The sequence below is a fragment of the Xiphophorus hellerii genome, chromosome 21 (assembly GCF_003331165.1).
Source record: "Xiphophorus hellerii strain 12219 chromosome 21, Xiphophorus_hellerii-4.1, whole genome shotgun sequence".
Classification (NCBI taxonomy): Eukaryota; Metazoa; Chordata; class Actinopteri; order Cyprinodontiformes; family Poeciliidae; genus Xiphophorus; species Xiphophorus hellerii.
The window spans coordinates 25,975,356-25,992,959 of NC_045692.1; the positions used below are offsets into that span (position 1 = coordinate 25,975,356).

Here is a 17,604-nt window from a genome sequence, read left to right on the forward strand (position 1 = left end):
CTATATGTTCCTTTTGTTACGTCCTCCAGGATGGTGTTGTGTCTTGTCTTTTGAGTGAGTGAGGAGGAAAATGTGTGTTGATTAATATTAAATATTATCATATTTATTTATAATCAAAAGGGGGGAAATGTGATGGAAAGATTACAATAAGGTAACATCTGCTAGTCATGTTATATGAATGATTGTGAACTCTTCACTATAAGAACTATTTGGTTCCATGTAGAAGGTTGGAAGTTGTTTTCTGCAGCTGCATCAGAACCAAACTGTCTCTCCTCTTATTTTAATTCTTTATCTTTGTATAAAACTCATGTGTTTCTCTGCCTGGCAGCTTTTCATCCAGACCTGCTTCATCACTGATTGTCTCTGTATTCTGATCAATATATGAATAAACCTGATTGAGTGATTTCACCTGAACAGTGATTGGAAATAGTATTTTTTCCACAACAATGTCCTAACTGGGTGTCCTGTCCCGCTCTGTCACACACACACACACACACACACACACACACACACACACCCTCCCCCCAGCAAATGGACTAAACAGCTTCGTGTGAACAAACAGAACGTCCATCAGCGTCCGCTCCTCCCCGACGGCTCCCACTAAAGCTGAGGCCACTGAGACGTGACCTCTGACCTCTGCAGCAACAAAAGCTTCTGAAGCTTCTGAGGCGTGAAAACTTTCAGATTGTTCCACCGATTTCAGATGAAAACAAGGAAACTTTGTCAGAGATCCGGTCGGCTCCAGTGGAGCTCTGGTCGTTCTCTAGAAGCTCATCGCAGATCCAGACTGCCGCTGACCACTTCCTGTTTTCTACTTCCTGCCGTCCAGAACCTTCCTTCAGCCTGCAGAACCAGAAGCTGCTCCCTCCGGCTGCAGAGCAGAGGAGTCGGAGCAGCGACTCGCCTCCCAGCGACTCCTGAGTCAAAACGTTTGGGATCTGATCTGGTTTCTGGTTCAGATTTACAGGAAGGATTAGTAAACATGTTGAATCTGCAGGAGAGCGGTTCTGGTCCTGCGGCTGCCGCAGAGCAACCCGATCAATTCCCCCGATTCACTCAGCTCCTCCATCTCTGAGCCGCAGAGGAGAATCGACCCTGAAGGTCACGACTCTAAATCAGCAGAGCTTCAGCTGCTCAGCAAGCATTTTCAGATTAGCATCTCAATAGCTACAGTAATCCCTGACCTTTGACCCCACATCCCAGAGGAGCGTCTCCTCCATCCATCACCAAGATCAACAGGAGAACAAGCTGGATGAACTTCAAACCAGACCAGCTGATCACAGCAACATGGCTGCTGGATCGGCAGCGTCAGAAAAAAATTTATTCTGCCAGAAACTCAAATTTTCTACAACAAGAAAATTTCTGAGTTTCCAGCAGATTAATTTGAACTTCCTCTTCCTTCTTCTCCGATCTGCAACGGCTTTAATACGCCGTCATCAGGCTCATATCCCCTACTCCAACATCTTTTACCAAGAGGAGCAGCAAAAGCAAAGGCGGCGGGTTAGCAGAGCTAGCTGCTGTTGAGACATGTTACTGTGGAATATGGGATATATTAGCAGGTCTTCAGTCAGAGGCCTCCTCAGATCACTGCGATACTGACTGCTACAACACTTTGACGATCCTTGATGATCTGAATGTCCTTCAGGATAATAAAAATATGAACTGAACTCAGCAAAGTGGTTTATATATCACTATAGATCTAAACTTAAAAATGTAGATATTTCTTCTGTTTTCAGCATCTAGACTGAAACTCTATGATCGATTCTTTTATTTCTACATTGAAGAAAATCTGATTATTAAAAATCAAAACTGTTTTTTCCTGAACTTTCACTGCATGAGGAGAATCATCTCCTCTATCAGCCAGCTGACCAGCAGAGGTTCTGATCCGGTTGGAACAAAGCAGGAACTCATCAGTCCACCTTAAACCAGAACCAGAGAGGGTTTGCCATCTGTGTGTGTGGAGCGTCAGGAGTGTGTTTAAAGAGTATGTGACAGTTCTTCAATTTCCTGAGGGAGTCTTCCCAAGGGATCAATAAAGTCTAAGTCTAAGTTTAACGGGTCCAGTTCCCTGCAGCAGAACCTCCAGAACCTCCAGACTCACCTGAGCTCAGAGCCGCCAGCAGCAGCAGCATCATGCCTCCGGCTCAGCAGGAGGTCCTGCTGCTCCTCTCTCCTTGGTCCTCCTCCAACATCCAACCACCGGACCCCCAACCGGACCCGGATCTCCCGGACTGCAGCAGATCCACAGCCTCCCTGCAGCTCCCAGGCGGGTCGGTCCGCTCCTCTCTCTCCTCCCTCTGTGACTCCTGGGGTCATGCTAAAGGGGGAGGAGCCAAGCGGTGGACCCGCCCCCTCAGGTAGAGCAGCCCCCAGTCTCTGAATAAACCCGGTCGGACTCCGGACTGGACCCGGTTCTTCTGTTCAACAGTAGGCTTTTATTCTGACAGTCCCAGCTGGATGTTGTGTGAGGGGATTGGTTCTGGTTCTGGAAGGCAGAATGGACCAACCTGAGCAGAACCCAACAGAACCAGACTAGGAAGCTGATTCTTTTTCATCTGGACCTGCTGTGACCCGGGTCGCCATCAGAACCTCCACCACTCACTGAGCTGCTTTAACCCGCCAACCGGACCAGAATGGACCGAACCAGCTGGTTCTGAAGAAACCCGCCAAGGACAAAGGTCCTGTTTGCTCCAAATGGACCAGAACCGGGCCTGAACCGGGTCCAGGTCAGTCTCTGGGTTTAAAACTGAATGATGATTATAGATTATAATCCATAATAAACAACAGAACCGGGTCAGATGAACAGAACTAAGTCAGAACCTGAGTTGTTTTCAATCTGATTTTATTATTAGAAAGTAGAAATGACAGAAATCAGTTTGACCCGTTTCCCTCCGGAGGATCCAGAACCATCGGATCCGTCCAATCAGAGAGCAGAACCAGTCACCATGGTAACCAGGAGGTAAAACGCAGCCTCCTGATTGGCCGGCCGGTCTCAGGTGCGGCTCTTCTCCAGAACCTTCTGCTCCAGCTCAGCGTAGCGCCTCAACATCGGGTCGTAAACCTGGAGAAGAAGAACGCCACTTCCTGTTTACCTGTGAGGTCAGAGCCAATCAGCTGCCAATCAGCCCCGCCCCCACAGCTTCAGGGGGCGGGGCTTCAGGTAAAACACACCTGCGCTCCTAGCTGGGGTGAAGGACAGGTGATAACTGGTCTGTTTACTGGTTTTCTAAGGTTTAAACCAGTAAACAGCTGGTCTGTTTACTGGTTTTCCACGGTGGCCTGGCGGCTGACCTGCGGAGCGGTGCGGTGCGGGCGGCACACCTGCTGAGGTTCTGGAGCGTTGCTCAGCAGGTCCAGGAAGGAAACTCCAGAATCGGCCACTAAACCTGGAACAGCCAATCAGACGGCAGAGTTTCAGTCACATGACTGGAGCCACAATAAAACACGATTTTATGATCAAAGTTTCCATGAAATAAAATCCTGTGAAGTTAAAAACTTTTGATCAAAAATCTTTTTTCTCTAAATTGTGAATTTATTTTCTAAATAATCTGAAGCTCCTGCTGCGCCTGGTGGCCGCTGCAGGCCGATGACATCATTTCCTGTTAGGGGTCATGTTGTTGACCAATCAGGAAGTTGGATCGGCTGTAGTGCCGTTACTATGGTTACCATGGAGGGCTCGGTAGGCGGAGCCTAAGCAGGCGGAGTCCGACAGGTCGATGGTGTAAACCGGAGCGTTGAAGACGTCGGACAGAACCTGCACAGAACCAGAACCTCAGCGGTCAGAACCGGGTCCATCTGGACACCAGAACCTCTAGCAGAACCTGGAGAACCCACCTGCAGGATCTGCCTGTTGGCCGAAGCGCCGCCGGTGGCCAGAACCCGACTGGCAGACCCTGAAACACAGACAGAACGGTACCGGTCCTGGTTCTGATCGGGCCGGGACATCAGGAGACACGAGACAGAGACAGAGACTCGTCCTACCGATGGAGTATCCGAGTCTCTCAGCGTGGAGCCGGCGGGACAGAAACTGTCCCTCCACCAGAGCCCGGACCTCCAGTTCTGGACTCCAGGAGGACACCTGGCGACAGGGGGACAGGTGAGGGACAGCAGGGGGACAGGTGAGGGACAGCAGGGGGCGGGGCTTGCTGCCTGACCTGGCGGTCGTTGGCATCGAAGCGATGCAGACCGACGGCGGGAGGCGTGATCTCCATGGTGTCAAAATAAAAGCCTGGAGGGACAGAGAGACATTAGAGAGGACAGCAGGGGGACAGCAGGGGAGGACAGAGGGCGGCGTGTCCACCGATGTTGCCGTGGTTCCCCAGCGGCGTCCCGTCCAGCGCCTGGGAGAAAACGTCCCAGGACCCGGAGCAGCAGCGGTCCCGGACTCGTTCCCGGGTCAGAGAACCGTTCTTAAAGCTGGGGACAGACACAGGCTTTTATTGTGAAGGGCCAGCGGCGACAGCATCGGCCTGAGGACCCGTCCTACCAGAGCAGAGCCATGAAGCCGTCCGGCTCCACCGGGCTGCAGAAGACGTGTCCCTCCAGGGACGGACGCGGCTCAGCGAGGGACAGGAAGAGCGTGTCGCTCGTCCCCAGACTGACCTGGAGAGAGAGAGGACTCAGAGACACGGAGGACAGAGACACGGAGGACAACCTGGACTCACCGCGATGTCCCCCTGATGGAGACACATTCCTGCCAGAGACGCTGAGGAAGAGGAGGAGAAACGAAGACGTCAGCAGGAGGTTCTGATCTGGAGGTTCTGCTGAGTTCTCCGGGTCTCCAGCAGAACCAGAACCCTCAAACATTATTCAGGTTTAGTTCTGTTTACTTTTTATATTTTAAATTAATCTGCAATGATTTTTGTTCAGATTTAATTTGAGATTTTTTAATTTCCATCAAAATATTTTAAATTAAATCATTAAATTTCATCATTTTTCTGCGTTAAAGGAGACTAGTGCAGCTGACCCCGCCCCCCGCTGACCCTGCTGACCCCCCCCCCCCCCCCCCGTTGACCCTGCTGACCCCGCCCCCCGCTGACCCTGCTGACCCCCCCCGTTGACCCTGCTGACCCCGCCCCCTGCTGTCCAGGCCGTCCCGCTCTGTCCCACCTGGGTTGTCTCCAGTGAACGCCACGACGCTGCAGCTCCCAGAGAAACCGTAGCGACGCTGCAGGAAGGACGAGACCGGGCCCTGTAATGCCAAGAAGGACCAGTAGGGACAGGAAGCAACCAGTAAAGAGCAGTAAACCAGTTAACCCAGTTACCAGGACGGCGGTGGACAGACACGGCTCTCCCAGCAGGCGCTCCAGGTTGGTTGCTGTGGCGTCCAGGCAGACCTGAGACCACTTCCTGTCCCGGATGTCCAACAGATTCATCCCAGAACCTGATGGACCAATCAGAGAAGCTTCCTGGTCATGTGAGCGACCAGAGGTCAGAGGTCAGGAGTCAGATAGTACCATCGCTGTAGTCGATGGCAGCGTAGCGACCCAAGAAGAGAGACGCCCCAAAGCTGCTGACCAATGAGATCCTCTGAAAGACACAAGGGGACCTGAGACAGGAAGACAACACCTGGGGGCGGGGCCTAAAGGGGCGGGGCCTACTGCTGTAGCTCTGACCTCAGTGTCCTGGAACTGGTCCGGTCGGGTCTGCCGCACTTTGGAGATCTGGTTTCCTGTGAAGCGCTGCAGGAGGACATGGACACGTCCTTCAGACAGAGAGACAGACAAGCAGAAAGACAGACAGGTGGACAGACAGGTGGACAGGTGGACAAGTGAACCTCGTAGGCTCGGGATCCAGTGATGTCTGCCAGCCTCATGGCGCCCCCTGCTGCCTCCTGCAGGGCGTCACACTGCGGCCCGCTGCTGGAGTCCATCCACACGGGACTGTCCTGCACCGAGAAGCTGTCCTGAGGACACACACACACACACACACACAGTCAGGACACACACACACTGTCAGGACACACACACACACACACACACACACACACACACACACCTTCAGCTGCTGGTGCAGGTTCTGACCCGGGTCCAGCTGGGCCAGAGTCCGAGCCGCTCCGGTCCTCCAGAACACGGCGCCATGTTGCTGAGGAGGAAGAGGAAGGGTTTTGGGCCGGTACTGGAGAACCCACTCCCAGCAGAACCCAGAGCCTCACCTGGCCGGAACCAGACAGCGCCCGGACCCGGGAGAACCCGAATCCCGCCGCCTTCATCCTGTCCAGCAGCAGGTCCAGAGCCTGAGGGACAGACAGCCAATCAGGAGGCAGAATGATCCGGGTCAGCTGAGCTCAGCTCCAGGTGAACCATCTCACCTTGACCCACATGAGCACAGGTGAGGTGACCGTCAGTCCGTCAGGATGGATGTGAACTCCTCCCTGAGTCCTGAACAAAGACACTTTTCAGAATAAAAGCCTGGCCCACACCCTTTCAGAATAAAAGCTGCTGGATGTTACCTGAACTCAGGTAGCTCAGAGTCGAACTGCACGCTGTCCTGATGGACCGGGCCCAGGGCTCCATCGATGGCCACCGCCTTCAGCTGCACAACCAACACACTCGTTACTGGCCCAGCCCACCAGGAGGCGCTGGGGGCGGGGCTTACAGGACTGACTTTCAGCTGCTTCCCTCCACCAACCCAGAGCTTTAAACAGTTCATGAACTGCTGACTCGTTCAGAGGGTAAAGAACTGCATCGGACTTTAGCGTTAAAATCCAAAACAGTTAAAGTTAGTATGCTAACAGTACAGCTAAAATTAGCATGCTATGGCTAACTAAACCTGATGTAGGCAGTGAATGTAATCAAGTTAATGCTAATTTTAAAATCCAAATGCCAAATGAATTCACAACAATTAGCTTTCAGAACGTTAACATTAATGGCATAGCATTGCTAATATTTAATAAAGACACAACTTCAGAGCTAGCATGCTAACACAATACAACAACAATCTTTGGTCTTTATTGTTTGCATGTATATTTGAGATAAATGTCAGCAGAGCCATGAGCTATAATTAATAATGTAAACATTAGCATAGAGCATTACAATGCTAACATTTAATAAAACAGAAATGATTCTTCATGATATTAGCATCCTGGCAATGTTACAGCAGGCTAGTCACTAATTAGCAACCGACTTCAGCTAATGCGATCAATGAATAAATTCATAATAATTAGCTTTACATCAGCAATAAAATGATCCAGAAACAGAAACATTAATCAATCATCAATCAAAAACAACCTGTTTCCATGGAAACGTTTGTTTTTTGGGTGTTTAACCTGGGCTGGAAGATACAAACTAAACAAACGTCTCAGGATTTATTATTTCTGCATGATTTGGTTTTCATAATTATCAGGGTCAAATGAAAAAACGGAATATTTTCATTCCAACATGTCAGAAGCTAAAAACTCAAAACTTCCAGCACATTTCAGCAACAAGACATTTCAAAAAGCTTTACATTAGAAAAACACTCAATCATAGAAACACAGTGAACAACATCACACATCAGATTATTGATTATTGATTCATTGATTAGGTTTCTAAAGCAGCTCTAACAGCTGGTTTAGTCTGGATTTAGAGGAGCTCAGGGTTTCAGCTTTGTTCAGTTTCCTGGGAGTTTGTTCCAGATCTGTGGTGCTTCTCCATGTTTGGTTCTGGTTCTGATACAGAGCAGAAGCAGAACCAGCAGGTCGGTCCAGCAGCTGCAGATCTTTAACATATCGTGGCGCAAAAACCGTTCAGTGATTTATAAACTAACGATAGTCTTCTATTCTCTGAGCCACAGGGAGCCACTTTAAGGACTTTAGAACCGGCTGGTGTAGAACCGGGTGGTGTAGAACCGGATGGTGTCTCTATCCTCCTGGTTCTAGACAGAACTCCAGCAGCAGCGTTCTGGACCGTTGGGTTGTCAATCATACCTGTGAAGACGCTGCTGCAGGAATCAAAGCTACTAAAGAGAAACTAAAGCCTGGATGAGTTTCTCTGATCCGAGACTTTAGTCTCTGGTTCTGGAAATGTTCTGCAGCTGGGAGAAGAACCACTGTGGAACTGGCTTTATGTGGCTCTGGAGGTCAGAGGTCATCTCTACTCCCAGGTTACTAATATAAATATCAACAGAATAAAATAAGCCTCAGTTTTATCATAGAGTAACAATGTAAAAAGGTTTAAAGCAGATTCAAAATTTTCTATCAGCTACAAAAATAAACGTCTGATTCTGACTGGATTTCGGCCGCCATGTTGGATTATGAGTCTGGTGTTGGTGTCCCATCAGGGCGGTCCAACCCGACTGGACCCTGATCACTGACTGCTGCAGGTCAAAGTTCAGAGTCCTCTTTGGGTCAGTGAGTTCTGCTGGGTCAGACCCGGTCAGAACCGTAGCAGGTTCAAAGGGTAAACCTGATCAAACCAGACAGAACTCTGCTGGGTGAACTTTGACCTCCCACACGTTCTGGTTCTGCTTGTTCTTTAGTTAATAGATACTGTATAGTTAATGTCCACTCGGGTCAGAACCAGTCGTTCTTCACGATGCCGGTTCTCCAATCTGAGCTGGACTCTCTGCACGAGACTCAAAGTGAATCTCATCACTTCCGGTATAAACAAACCTCCGCGTGCTTTTCATAAACAAACATCTGTGGCACCGACTCTCTGCATTTTAGTTCTGCGTCTGCGCAGTAAGCTTCCGTCCACGCGCCTGCACGCGCCTACTTAAACACACGCGTCTCCCGGAACCTGCAGGTGGACCGAATCCGGTGAGGTTCTGCTTTTACCTGCTGGGTGCTGAAGTCCAGGCCCAGGTAGAGAGGAGAGTCCGGTTCTGCTGCTGCCATGCTGAGGACAGGCGCATGCGCACTGAGCGCTATGGGCGGGGCGGAGATTTAAAGAGACAGGCGGGGGGAAAGAGAGAGAGAGAGAGAGAGAGAGAGAGAGAGGTGAGTCTGAGGGGGCGGGGCCAGGTGTTCCTGCAGGGAGCCGGAACCGGGAGGAGGAAGAGGAAGATGGATGTGTCTTCGCTGAGACAGCAGTACAGGATGTGCAGAGACAAGCAGAGGACAGAGTTTCACCTGCTGAGGACAGGTGAGGGGACAGGTAAATTCTGGGTTTGGTTCTTTAATAGCTTCTGTTCAGTGACGTCTCCAGCTGATGGACATGTGTCCTCTGTCCTCTCTGTGTCTCTTCCACATGTTCCAACAGCTGAACGTCCTTCTGGTCCAGATTATAATCTTTAATGTTTCTGATGATTTATCCAACAGGCTGCAGATCCACATAAACATAAAAACAGGATAAATAACAAATCAAACTATCAAAGATCACAGCAGCTCCACTGCAGCCAGTCTGATCTGGGATCTGAACAGGAAACAGAAAAGGTTCTACCAGCCGTGGTCCTAGCCTAGCCTAGCGGTCCTAGCCTAGCTTATCGGTAATAGCTTAGCGGTCCTATCTTAGCGGTCCTAGCCTAGCTTAGCGGTCCTATCTTAGCGGTCCTAGCCTAGCTTAGCGGTCCTATCTTAGCGGTCCTAGCCTAGCTTAGCGGTCCTATCTTAGCGGTCCTAGCCTAGCTTAGCGGTCCTAGCTTAGCGGTCCTAGCCTAGCTTAGCGGTCCTAGCTTGTTTGGTGCCCTGAGCGAACCTCTAGCTAACCCTAGCTAAACTAACGGATACGCTGCAGCTGACCAGGAACCAGCAGATTATCGATCAGATTATCTAATCTCAGAGTTCTAGTGTCTCCAGGCTCCTCTGACCTCCTGGATGTCGTCAGCATCGTACCCGTTGCTCAGGGTTGGACGTCGTCATGGCAACCAGCCCGCCCCTCCCCTCCCGACCCGAAGACATCGGACCCGTGGCGCGTCCACCTGGACCTGCACCGGCGCCGCCCTGCAGTCGCCATGGAGACAGAGCGGAGCCGCTCCAGGTCCAGAACCGCCTCCAGCTGGTTCTGGTTCCGACCCGATCCGCCTCTGATCTGGACCTCTGCTCTTCATCCCCAGATCATCCTCACAGGCCCCGCCCACAGACACACACACGACTGGTTCTGGTTCCGCCCCTTCCAGAGGAGGCTTCACCAGACGCTGCGCCAGCCTGGACCAGAACCAGAACCAGGACCAGAACCAGGACCAGGACCAGAACCCAAGAGGTGGATCCGGGGCCTTTCTGAACTGCTACCCGTTCCCCAGCAGGAGAACCCTGAGGATCTCTGAGGCTGCCAGGAGGCTGGGCCTGTACCCGTCCTCCTGAGGTTCTGACGGGTCCAGAACCCGACTGGAACCCACCAGAGCTAACAGAACCTGCTAGTTCCTGTTTCCTGTCCATTCTCCTCTGGACCTGAACAGAACCGAGCCCAGATAAAAGCTGCTGATTGGTCTCATGTTTCTGTTTCAAACATGATGTAAAGAAATGTCTCCAGAACCAGAACTGGACCGGTTCTGGAGACATAATGAAATATTTCCAGGACCAGACAGGTTCTGATGATGTAATGTTTCCAGAACCCTTTGGTCAAAATCATTCGTAGCTTATTAATTCATAAATGCAGATATTTACTTTTTTAAACTTTGGATTCATTCATTTTATTTTTCAGGGTTTTTATCGCTGCTGAATTTTAAGCTTTTAAAACATTTTTCACTTTTTTCTGTTATTTTTATGTTTACTGCTTTTAAAAATCATATTTCAGTATTTCCTCATCCCTCTGAGGTTCTGCGTGTTCCTATTAGTTTTTACAATCATATTTCAGGATTTTGTTTCATTTTGGTTTCCATTTATTTTATTTTTGTGTAATTCTTATTCTGGGTCTTTTTTCCATTTATTTATTGATTTAAGTTGCTTTTTGATATGCTGACATTTATAGATTTTGGTTTTGTCCCACTAAATTTATTCTCACTGTTTTGTTTTGATTGATTGATTTTTTTAATAATAGCTTTGCTGCGTTTTCAATCCGCTTTTTTAAACTCATCGCGCTTTTTGACCCTCGTAGGCCACTACTCACTTTATACAAAGATCGTCTCTGCTTGTTGAGATGCCTTGGTTTTTCTGTGCCGCTGCTTCTCCGCCCCTTTCTGAGCAGCGGGTTATGTAAAGCCTCTCAGAGTGAGACCTCTCGCAGTTTGTTCCTCTCTGCAGGAGCAGCTCCATGAAAACATCTCCGTCGTGGAGCGTCAGGTTTGGGGATCTTCCATTTGTTTCAGGTCCCTTTGCTCGGAGTCAGCGACTCGTCGTTATCTGCGAGGTAACTCTGAGGTCAGAGGTCAGCCTCCTGACCCACAAATTATTAACAACCTGCTAGCTGCTGAGTAGAAGCGTCTCTGGAGATAAATATTCGGCTGTTTTTATGAAATATCTTCACTTGTATCCGGTTCCGGTTCGGAGAGAACTCTCACGTTGCTATGAGTTTAAGTAAATCCTCAAGTTTAACCCTGAAAGTGAAGAATGTGTTGCTAATTAACACGAGAGCTCTCGGAGTAAAGTTTGTGTTCACGTGATGGAAATGACGTCATTTCCTGTTAAAATGTCAAAGTTCAATCTTTAAGTCAGACTCAGTAAAACTTTTCGATCTTGGGTTCTGGTTCTGATACGGTTTGGCGATTCTGAAAGTGGAGAACTACGTTTTTATTCAGATGATTTAAGATTACATCAGATCTGATAATGAATTATGATAATACGTGATGAAATACCTTTTAGCAGCTTTGAATCATAAAAATAATGATTTTATAGAACCATCTGTCTCAGATCAGAAATATTAGATAACATTTATTAGTTTTATTGATGATTACTGTCAAGATATAAAGGTTAGTTTACTATCAGGCTGGTTAGAAAGCTTCAATTTTCATTGTAAGTTTTTTATTTCTTTTAAGTTTTTCCTTTCTTCAGCTTTTATTCTAAAATATTCCCACCTTTCTGACCTCTGACCTGATGATTACGACCCTCAGACATCAGGGAAAACGTCTGCTTTTTACTGTGAATGATTCTGGACCTTCTCACTTCTCTGACCTGTTGAAAGTGAACTGGTTTCCAGACAAGACGGGAATCCCTGTCCGCTGGTCTACTTCCTGTCTTCAGGTTGACTTCCTGTCCGCTGGTCGACTTTCTGTCCTGTTGTTGACTTCCGGTCCTCTGGTCTACTTCCTGTCCTGTGGCTGACTTCCTGTCTTGTTGTTGACTTCCTGTCCTCTGGTCTACTTCCTGTCCTGTGGCTGACTTCCTGTCTTGTTGTTGACTTCCTGTCCTGTTGACTTCCTGTCCTCTGGTCTACTTCCGGTCCTGTGGCTGACTTCCTGTCTTGTTATTGACTTCCTGTCTTGTGGCTGACTTCCTGTCCTGTGGCTGACTTCCGGTCCTCTGGTCTACTTCCTGTCCTGTGGCTGACATCCTGTCCTGTGGCTGACTTCCTGTCCTGTGGCTGACTTCCTGTCTTGTTGACTTCCTGTCCTCTGGTCTACTTCCTGTCCTGTGGCTGACTTCCTGTCTTGTTGTTGACTTCCTGTCTTGTTGACTTCCTGTCCTCTGGTCTACTTCCTGTCCTGTGGCTGACTTCCTGTCTTGTTGTTGACTTCCTGTCTTGTGGCTGACTTCCTGTCCTCGGTCAGTACAGACAACATGGCGGAGCAGAACCTGCAGGCCAAGCTGAAGAACCTGCTGAAGCAGGAGAAGGTCCAGCTGTGGAATCCCCCGTTCACCCAGGAGGACGACCAGCCGGGCGCCGCGCACCTGCAGGTGGGTCGGAGTGAAACTGCGCTCTGATTGGCCGAAGGAGGACGCCTCCACAGAGTCTATAGGTCAGTGCTTCCCAACCCTGGTCCTCCAGTCCTCACCGCCCTGCGTGTTTTAGAGGTTCTCCTGCTTTAAGATGCCTGATTATTCAGCTGCTGGTTGAAATCATCTGGGCTGAAGCAGGAAACACCTGAAACCTGCAGGCAGAGCGTCTGGAGGAGCGGAGCAGGGAAACACGGAGCTGGGTCAGCCTGAGGAAGCAGCTGAAACGTTTACAGCATGAGGAGGATTAACTGCAGCTGCAGATCAGAGAACAGTTTATCTGGAGAAACAATAAACTGCCAAAGATCGGAAATGCATTCAGTAGCAAAGATCATTAAAATTAGTCGCATTTTAATGAGTTTTTGTTTTAATATAATGAGAAACTCTTGTTTTATAAAATAAAATCGACGGCCTAAGTCATTTTTCTTTTTCAAACTTGACTTGGGCCACGATTTTAAGGTGACAATTTAAAACTCAACTTATAATGTGAAAGTTCCTCGTTGGATATCTTGCTTTAATGTTCAAATTCCTCAAGGTTGAGGTTTATATCTCGTCTTAACAAAAAACGGTTTTATTTTAACAAGTTTTATCTCATTTTATGAAAACATTCTCATTTTATATCTCATTTTAGCAGAAAACTTTCTTGTTAATGAATTTTATATCTCAGTTTAGCAAAAAAATCTTCTCATTTTAGAGAGATTTTCTATTTCGGTCTTACAAGTTTCCTCTTGTTTTGACAGGTTTTCTCGTTTAAACCTGATTCTGTTCCTCAGTTTATTTCCAGGTCGTGGCAGTGAAAGTCTCCCGTAGATGAAGTGAAACAGGTGAAGTAAATGCGGCTCCTGGTGGCTTACAGCAGCGTCTCGTTCTGATGTTCTGTCCTCCAGGAGCTGGCGCAGCGCTACGCCCCGCTCCTCGGCCTGTCTGTGGAGGAGGTAGGGGGCGCTCTGGAGTCCATCCGGGCTCAGGCGGTGGCCAGAGGGAAAGGCAACCAGACCTTCAGGGAGACCAGCGTGGCGACGCTGGAGCTGCTGCTGCCCAGAGAGGCCAAGAAGGTCAGGAGGGTGGAGTCAGGGCTGGTGGGAGGAGTCAGAGTTGGTGGGAAGAGTCAGAGTTGGTGGGTGGAGTCAGGGATGGTGGGTGGAGTCAGGACTGGTGGGAGGAGTCAGAGTTGGTGGGTGGAGTCAGGGATGGTGGGTGGAGTCAGGACTGGTGGGAGGAGTCAGAGTTTGTGGGTGGACTCTGGGCTGAGCTGGTGGTTTGGACTGAGGTTCTGCTTCTGCTTCCAGGACTTGAAGACGAAGTCCCACCTGGAGACCCGGCTGGACGTCCCAGTGCAGCAGCTGGTGGACAGGTACGGTCGCCTCACCTGGTGGTGATGTCATAGCCCCGCCCACAGCTCTGAGGCTGTTTGTGCTCCTGCAGGATCGCGGAGGATTTCAGCCTGAAGCACATCAAGCTGATCCTGAACGGCAGAACCCTGCGGCCCGGTCGGTACCGCTGCCTGTGGAATGCTGAAATCATCCTGCAAATTATTAATTTACTGAGAATAATGCTTCAGATCGGGATTAGATTATTGGTTACCATGGCAACGTCAGGCACCAATTATGTTGGGAAAAGTAACAGAAACCGATCAGAATGTGTTTCTGTTTAGGTGGCCTGTTGATGGTTCTTAATGCACCTGCAGTTTAAACCAGTTCATGTTCTCACCACAGAAACCCTCTCACACAGTTCATGTTCATCTATACTGGGATCGGTCTGTAGACTTCCCTACCAGTCCAGTCTGTTGGTTGGTTGGTGCTGATCTCATATGAGAGCTTCCAGGAATTATCCACATCCACAGCTTTCCAAATCCAAAGTTCTTCCTGACTTACAAGTCTGATTGACCCAGTTCATTCCCAGTTCATTCCCAGTTCATTTCCTTTTGATTAAAATATGTGTCATTATTAATAATGTCTGTAATAACTGGTGTCCAGCCGTCGGCACGGCGGCCGGTTCTGACCCGGTGGCCGGTTCTGACCCGGCTCCTCTGTCTCGGCGCCGCAGATCGGCGACTGGACGAGCAGGGCGTGAAGAACCACAGCAAGGTCATGGTGCTGAAGGTCAGCGACGCCGAGCAGGTCAGCAGGGAGGAGGAGGAGAAGAAGAACCAGAGCCAGAGCCTGCAGCGAACCCAGAAAGGCTTCCAGATCCTGTCGGAGAGAGGTGGGTCCGGGTCGGGCCGGGTCAAAGGTCGGCCGGCTCCTGACCTTCATGGATGTTCTGTGTGTCAGACGGCAGCGAGGATCCAGAGACCACGCCCTTCCTGGAGATCGCCGACCAGAAAGGAAACCCGCTGAAGATCCCGCAAGACGAGAAGAAGGTGAGGCTCGGTTCAGACATCAGAACCGCTCAGAATCAGAACCGCTCAGAACCAGTCAGAACCATTCACAGGTTCTCTGCATTCTGGCTGGAGGTTTGATACCAGAACCACGGCAGGATGAAGATCTGGGTCTGTACTGGTTTCACTGGGAGTCTCTCCGCTAACCGAAGAGCTAGCTGTGCTAATGCTAATGCACTAATGATAAACATTACTCCTGCTAAAGCTACCAACATGCTAATACCAACATGGTACTAGTGAAAGCTAATGCTAAAGCGCTAATCATAGATGTTAGCTGTGCTAAGCTAACACCTTTTTGGTTCAGCTCTCTGGAATCAGACGGTCTAGTCCAAGTTAGGGTAAGTTAGGATAGTCCAAGTTAGGTTCTGCAGCAGCCCGGCCCGGATCTGGTGTTGGGCCTGGTTCTGGTCCTGCCTGGTTCTGATGTTGGGCCCGGTCCATAACGGCCCCTGTCTCCAGGCTCTGATCCTGGCCATGGGGTTCCATGAGAAGGGCCGCTCTCTGATGAAGAGGAAGCAGTTTGACTCCGCCCTCTGCCACCTGCTGCAGGCCGACCAGCACTTCAGGTAGGAAGCCCCGCCCCCCCTGCACCTTTCACAATAAAAGCTCTGTTGACGCCGCGCGGTCCTGCAGTCGGTGCGGCTCGGCGATGCTGGGCTCCGTCGACAACTACGCCGTCCTGCAGCTGGACATCGTGTGGTGCTACCGGGCCCTGGAGGCGCTGTCCTGCCTGGAGGACGGGCGCAGCCGGCTGCAGCGCGCCGAGGACTGCTTCCTGCGCTGCTACGGCGAGCAGCAGCAGCGCCTGCTGATGATCAAGGTCCGGCCGCCGCCGCCGCACGCACCGGCCGCTGTCACTGGGGGGAGCCGCCGCTGAATGAGTGTCTGTTTCCAGGGCAACACGGGACGAGAGGAAGTCCTGTTCCTGCGTCTGTACCTGCTGCAGAGCCTGCTGTCCTTCCTGGAAGGAAACGACCGCCAGGCCCGAGTTCTGCTGGCCAAGGTGGGTCCAGATGGGTCCTAGTGGTTCCGCTGTAGGTCCAGATGGATCCTACTGGTTCCTCTAAAGGTCCAGATGGCCTCTGCAGCTCTCTGTGGTTCCAGTGCCTGTGCTGGTTCTGACCCGACGTCTCGTCTCAGGTGGAGGACCTGTACGGCCGTCTGGTTCCGGACTCGGAGAAGATGGCCCAGCTGCTGGTTCTGGGTTTCTCTGAACGGGAGGCCCGGTTGGGCCTGCGGGCCTGTGGAGGAGACCTGCAGGCTGCCGCCGTCCTCATCAGCAACCGGCACCAGGTAGGGTTCTGATGCGGTACCGGGAGAACGGGTCCTCTGTGGTTCTGACCCGGTTCTGACCCGGTCCTCTGTGGTCCAGGAGCGCGAGGACCAGCAGCAGAAGGAGCGCCAGCGGCGGAGGACGAGGATGGAGGACGTCTCCCGGCTGGTGGAGCTGGGCTTCTCCAGGACGGACGCGGCCAGAGCGCTGCACCGCGCCCTGGGGGACGTGGACAAGGCGTCCGCGGTCCGTCCCCGACCCGCCGGGCCTCGGGACAGAACCCGGACCCGTCGGACTCCTGACCGCTCTCTGTCTGTTCCCAGATCCTGCTGGACTCGTCCCAGACATCCCCACAGGACGCAGTCAGTCCGGAGAAGGTGGAGCAGGTACCGTCTCTCTGTCCAACTGATGTCCCCGTCTGTCCTCTGTCTGTCCCCTAACCCGTCTGTCCCCGTCCTCCAGCTGCTGTACCTGGGGTTCCAGAGGGCCCCGGCTGAAACGGCCCTCAGGTTGTCTGGAGGAGACGTCCAGTCTGCAACTCAGCTGCTGTTGGACAACCAGGGCGTCCTGTCCCCAGACCTGCTGTCCCCGCCGTCCACGTCCTCTTCATCCTCCTCGCCGTCCTCTGAGGAGTCCGGCACCTCGTCCACCTCCCCAGGTAAGGCGGCGCTCTGAGGGTCCGGCAGGCGGCGCCGTGGACCAGTTCTGATTGTCCTCCTGTCCCGTGTCTCCAGAGGACAGCCAGCTGGTCAACGAGGTCTTGGAGGACATTTCCCGCCACGAGGAGGACTACCTGGACCTGACCCTGGAGGAGGAGAGCCAGCTGATCTCCACCCTGAAGACGTACCTGGACCGGGGCCCGACCCGCTCCGTCTGAGACCGCATGGGGCCCAAACGGGACCAGAAGGACACGGATGGATCCAGCTGTGGAGCCAAATCGGATCAGAGACGTTTCAGTTTGTTTCTTGTCAAGCGGGTTGAGGGCGATGGTTTAGTTTTTCTGATGAATCAGTTTGGAGGTCATCCTGACGGAGGTCGTCGTCCTGACGGAGGTCATCCTGACGGAGGTCGTCATCCTGACGGAGGTCGTCGTCCTGACGGAGGTCGGATCCGTTCTGTTTGATGTTCCTGTTTGTTTGGTTCTGATGGACCCGTAATAAAAAGTTCTGCCTAAAAGTAAGAAGCCGGTTCTGAGTTGGGTTACAGGAGCCTTAATCAGTTACC

At 51.0% G+C, this 17,604-nt stretch overlaps 3 protein-coding genes across 9 annotated transcripts; 2 read left to right on the plus strand and 1 right to left on the minus strand.

Annotated features, from left to right (window-relative positions):
* Positions 1 to 2,825: 2,825 nt before the first annotated feature.
* xylb (xylulokinase homolog (H. influenzae)) lies at positions 2,826 to 11,088 on the minus strand. 3 transcript variants are annotated; one of them, XM_032551437.1, is made up of 21 exons: positions 10,965 to 11,078; positions 9,050 to 9,239; positions 8,756 to 8,844; positions 6,452 to 6,534; positions 6,311 to 6,380; positions 6,155 to 6,235; positions 5,998 to 6,084; positions 5,777 to 5,905; positions 5,616 to 5,681; positions 5,457 to 5,529; positions 5,265 to 5,383; positions 5,110 to 5,191; positions 4,665 to 4,705; positions 4,487 to 4,602; positions 4,301 to 4,416; positions 4,155 to 4,228; positions 3,982 to 4,078; positions 3,835 to 3,893; positions 3,667 to 3,754; positions 3,292 to 3,386; positions 2,826 to 3,061 (listed from the first exon to the last, which is right to left on the minus strand). In XM_032551437.1, the coding sequence occupies exons 3-21, from the start codon at positions 8,813 to 8,815 to the stop codon at positions 2,993 to 2,995; spliced, it is 1,605 nt and encodes a 534-aa protein (XP_032407328.1). In that variant the 5' UTR covers positions 8,816 to 8,844; positions 9,050 to 9,239; positions 10,965 to 11,078; the 3' UTR covers positions 2,826 to 2,992. The 3 variants fall into 3 exon arrangements, with proteins under 3 accessions (XP_032407328.1, XP_032407329.1, XP_032407330.1); XM_032551438.1 differs by lacking the exon at positions 9,050 to 9,239 and having other exon boundaries at positions 10,965 to 11,073; XM_032551439.1 differs by lacking the exons at positions 8,756 to 8,844; positions 9,050 to 9,239 and having other exon boundaries at positions 10,965 to 11,088.
* Positions 8,812 to 10,526, plus strand: LOC116711863 (uncharacterized protein C9orf152). 2 transcript variants are annotated; one of them, XM_032551443.1, is made up of 3 exons: positions 8,812 to 9,074; positions 9,707 to 9,896; positions 9,973 to 10,526. In XM_032551443.1, exons 1-3 carry the CDS (start codon positions 8,831 to 8,833, stop codon positions 10,217 to 10,219), a joined length of 681 nt encoding a protein of 226 aa, XP_032407334.1. In that variant the 5' UTR covers positions 8,812 to 8,830; the 3' UTR covers positions 10,220 to 10,526. The 2 variants fall into 2 exon arrangements, with proteins under 2 accessions (XP_032407334.1, XP_032407333.1); XM_032551442.1 differs by having other exon boundaries at positions 8,812 to 9,062; positions 9,707 to 10,526.
* Positions 11,042 to 17,563, plus strand: nub1 (negative regulator of ubiquitin-like proteins 1). Of its 4 annotated transcripts, none has more exons than XR_004337349.1 (16): positions 11,042 to 11,204; positions 12,562 to 12,688; positions 13,615 to 13,782; positions 14,017 to 14,081; positions 14,153 to 14,217; positions 14,774 to 14,932; positions 15,001 to 15,089; positions 15,567 to 15,673; positions 15,741 to 15,927; positions 16,003 to 16,110; positions 16,248 to 16,400; positions 16,480 to 16,626; positions 16,704 to 16,766; positions 16,843 to 17,038; positions 17,115 to 17,432; positions 17,466 to 17,563. XR_004337349.1 is itself a non-coding variant. In XM_032551435.1 (15 exons), exons 2-15 carry the CDS (start codon positions 12,572 to 12,574, stop codon positions 17,255 to 17,257), a joined length of 1,767 nt encoding a protein of 588 aa, XP_032407326.1. In that variant the 5' UTR covers positions 11,042 to 11,204; positions 12,562 to 12,571; the 3' UTR covers positions 17,258 to 17,563. The 4 variants fall into 4 exon arrangements, 2 of the variants coding, with proteins under 2 accessions (XP_032407326.1, XP_032407327.1); XR_004337350.1 differs by having other exon boundaries at positions 17,115 to 17,414; positions 17,484 to 17,560; XM_032551435.1 differs by having other exon boundaries at positions 17,115 to 17,563.
* Positions 17,564 to 17,604: the final 41 nt, after the last annotated feature.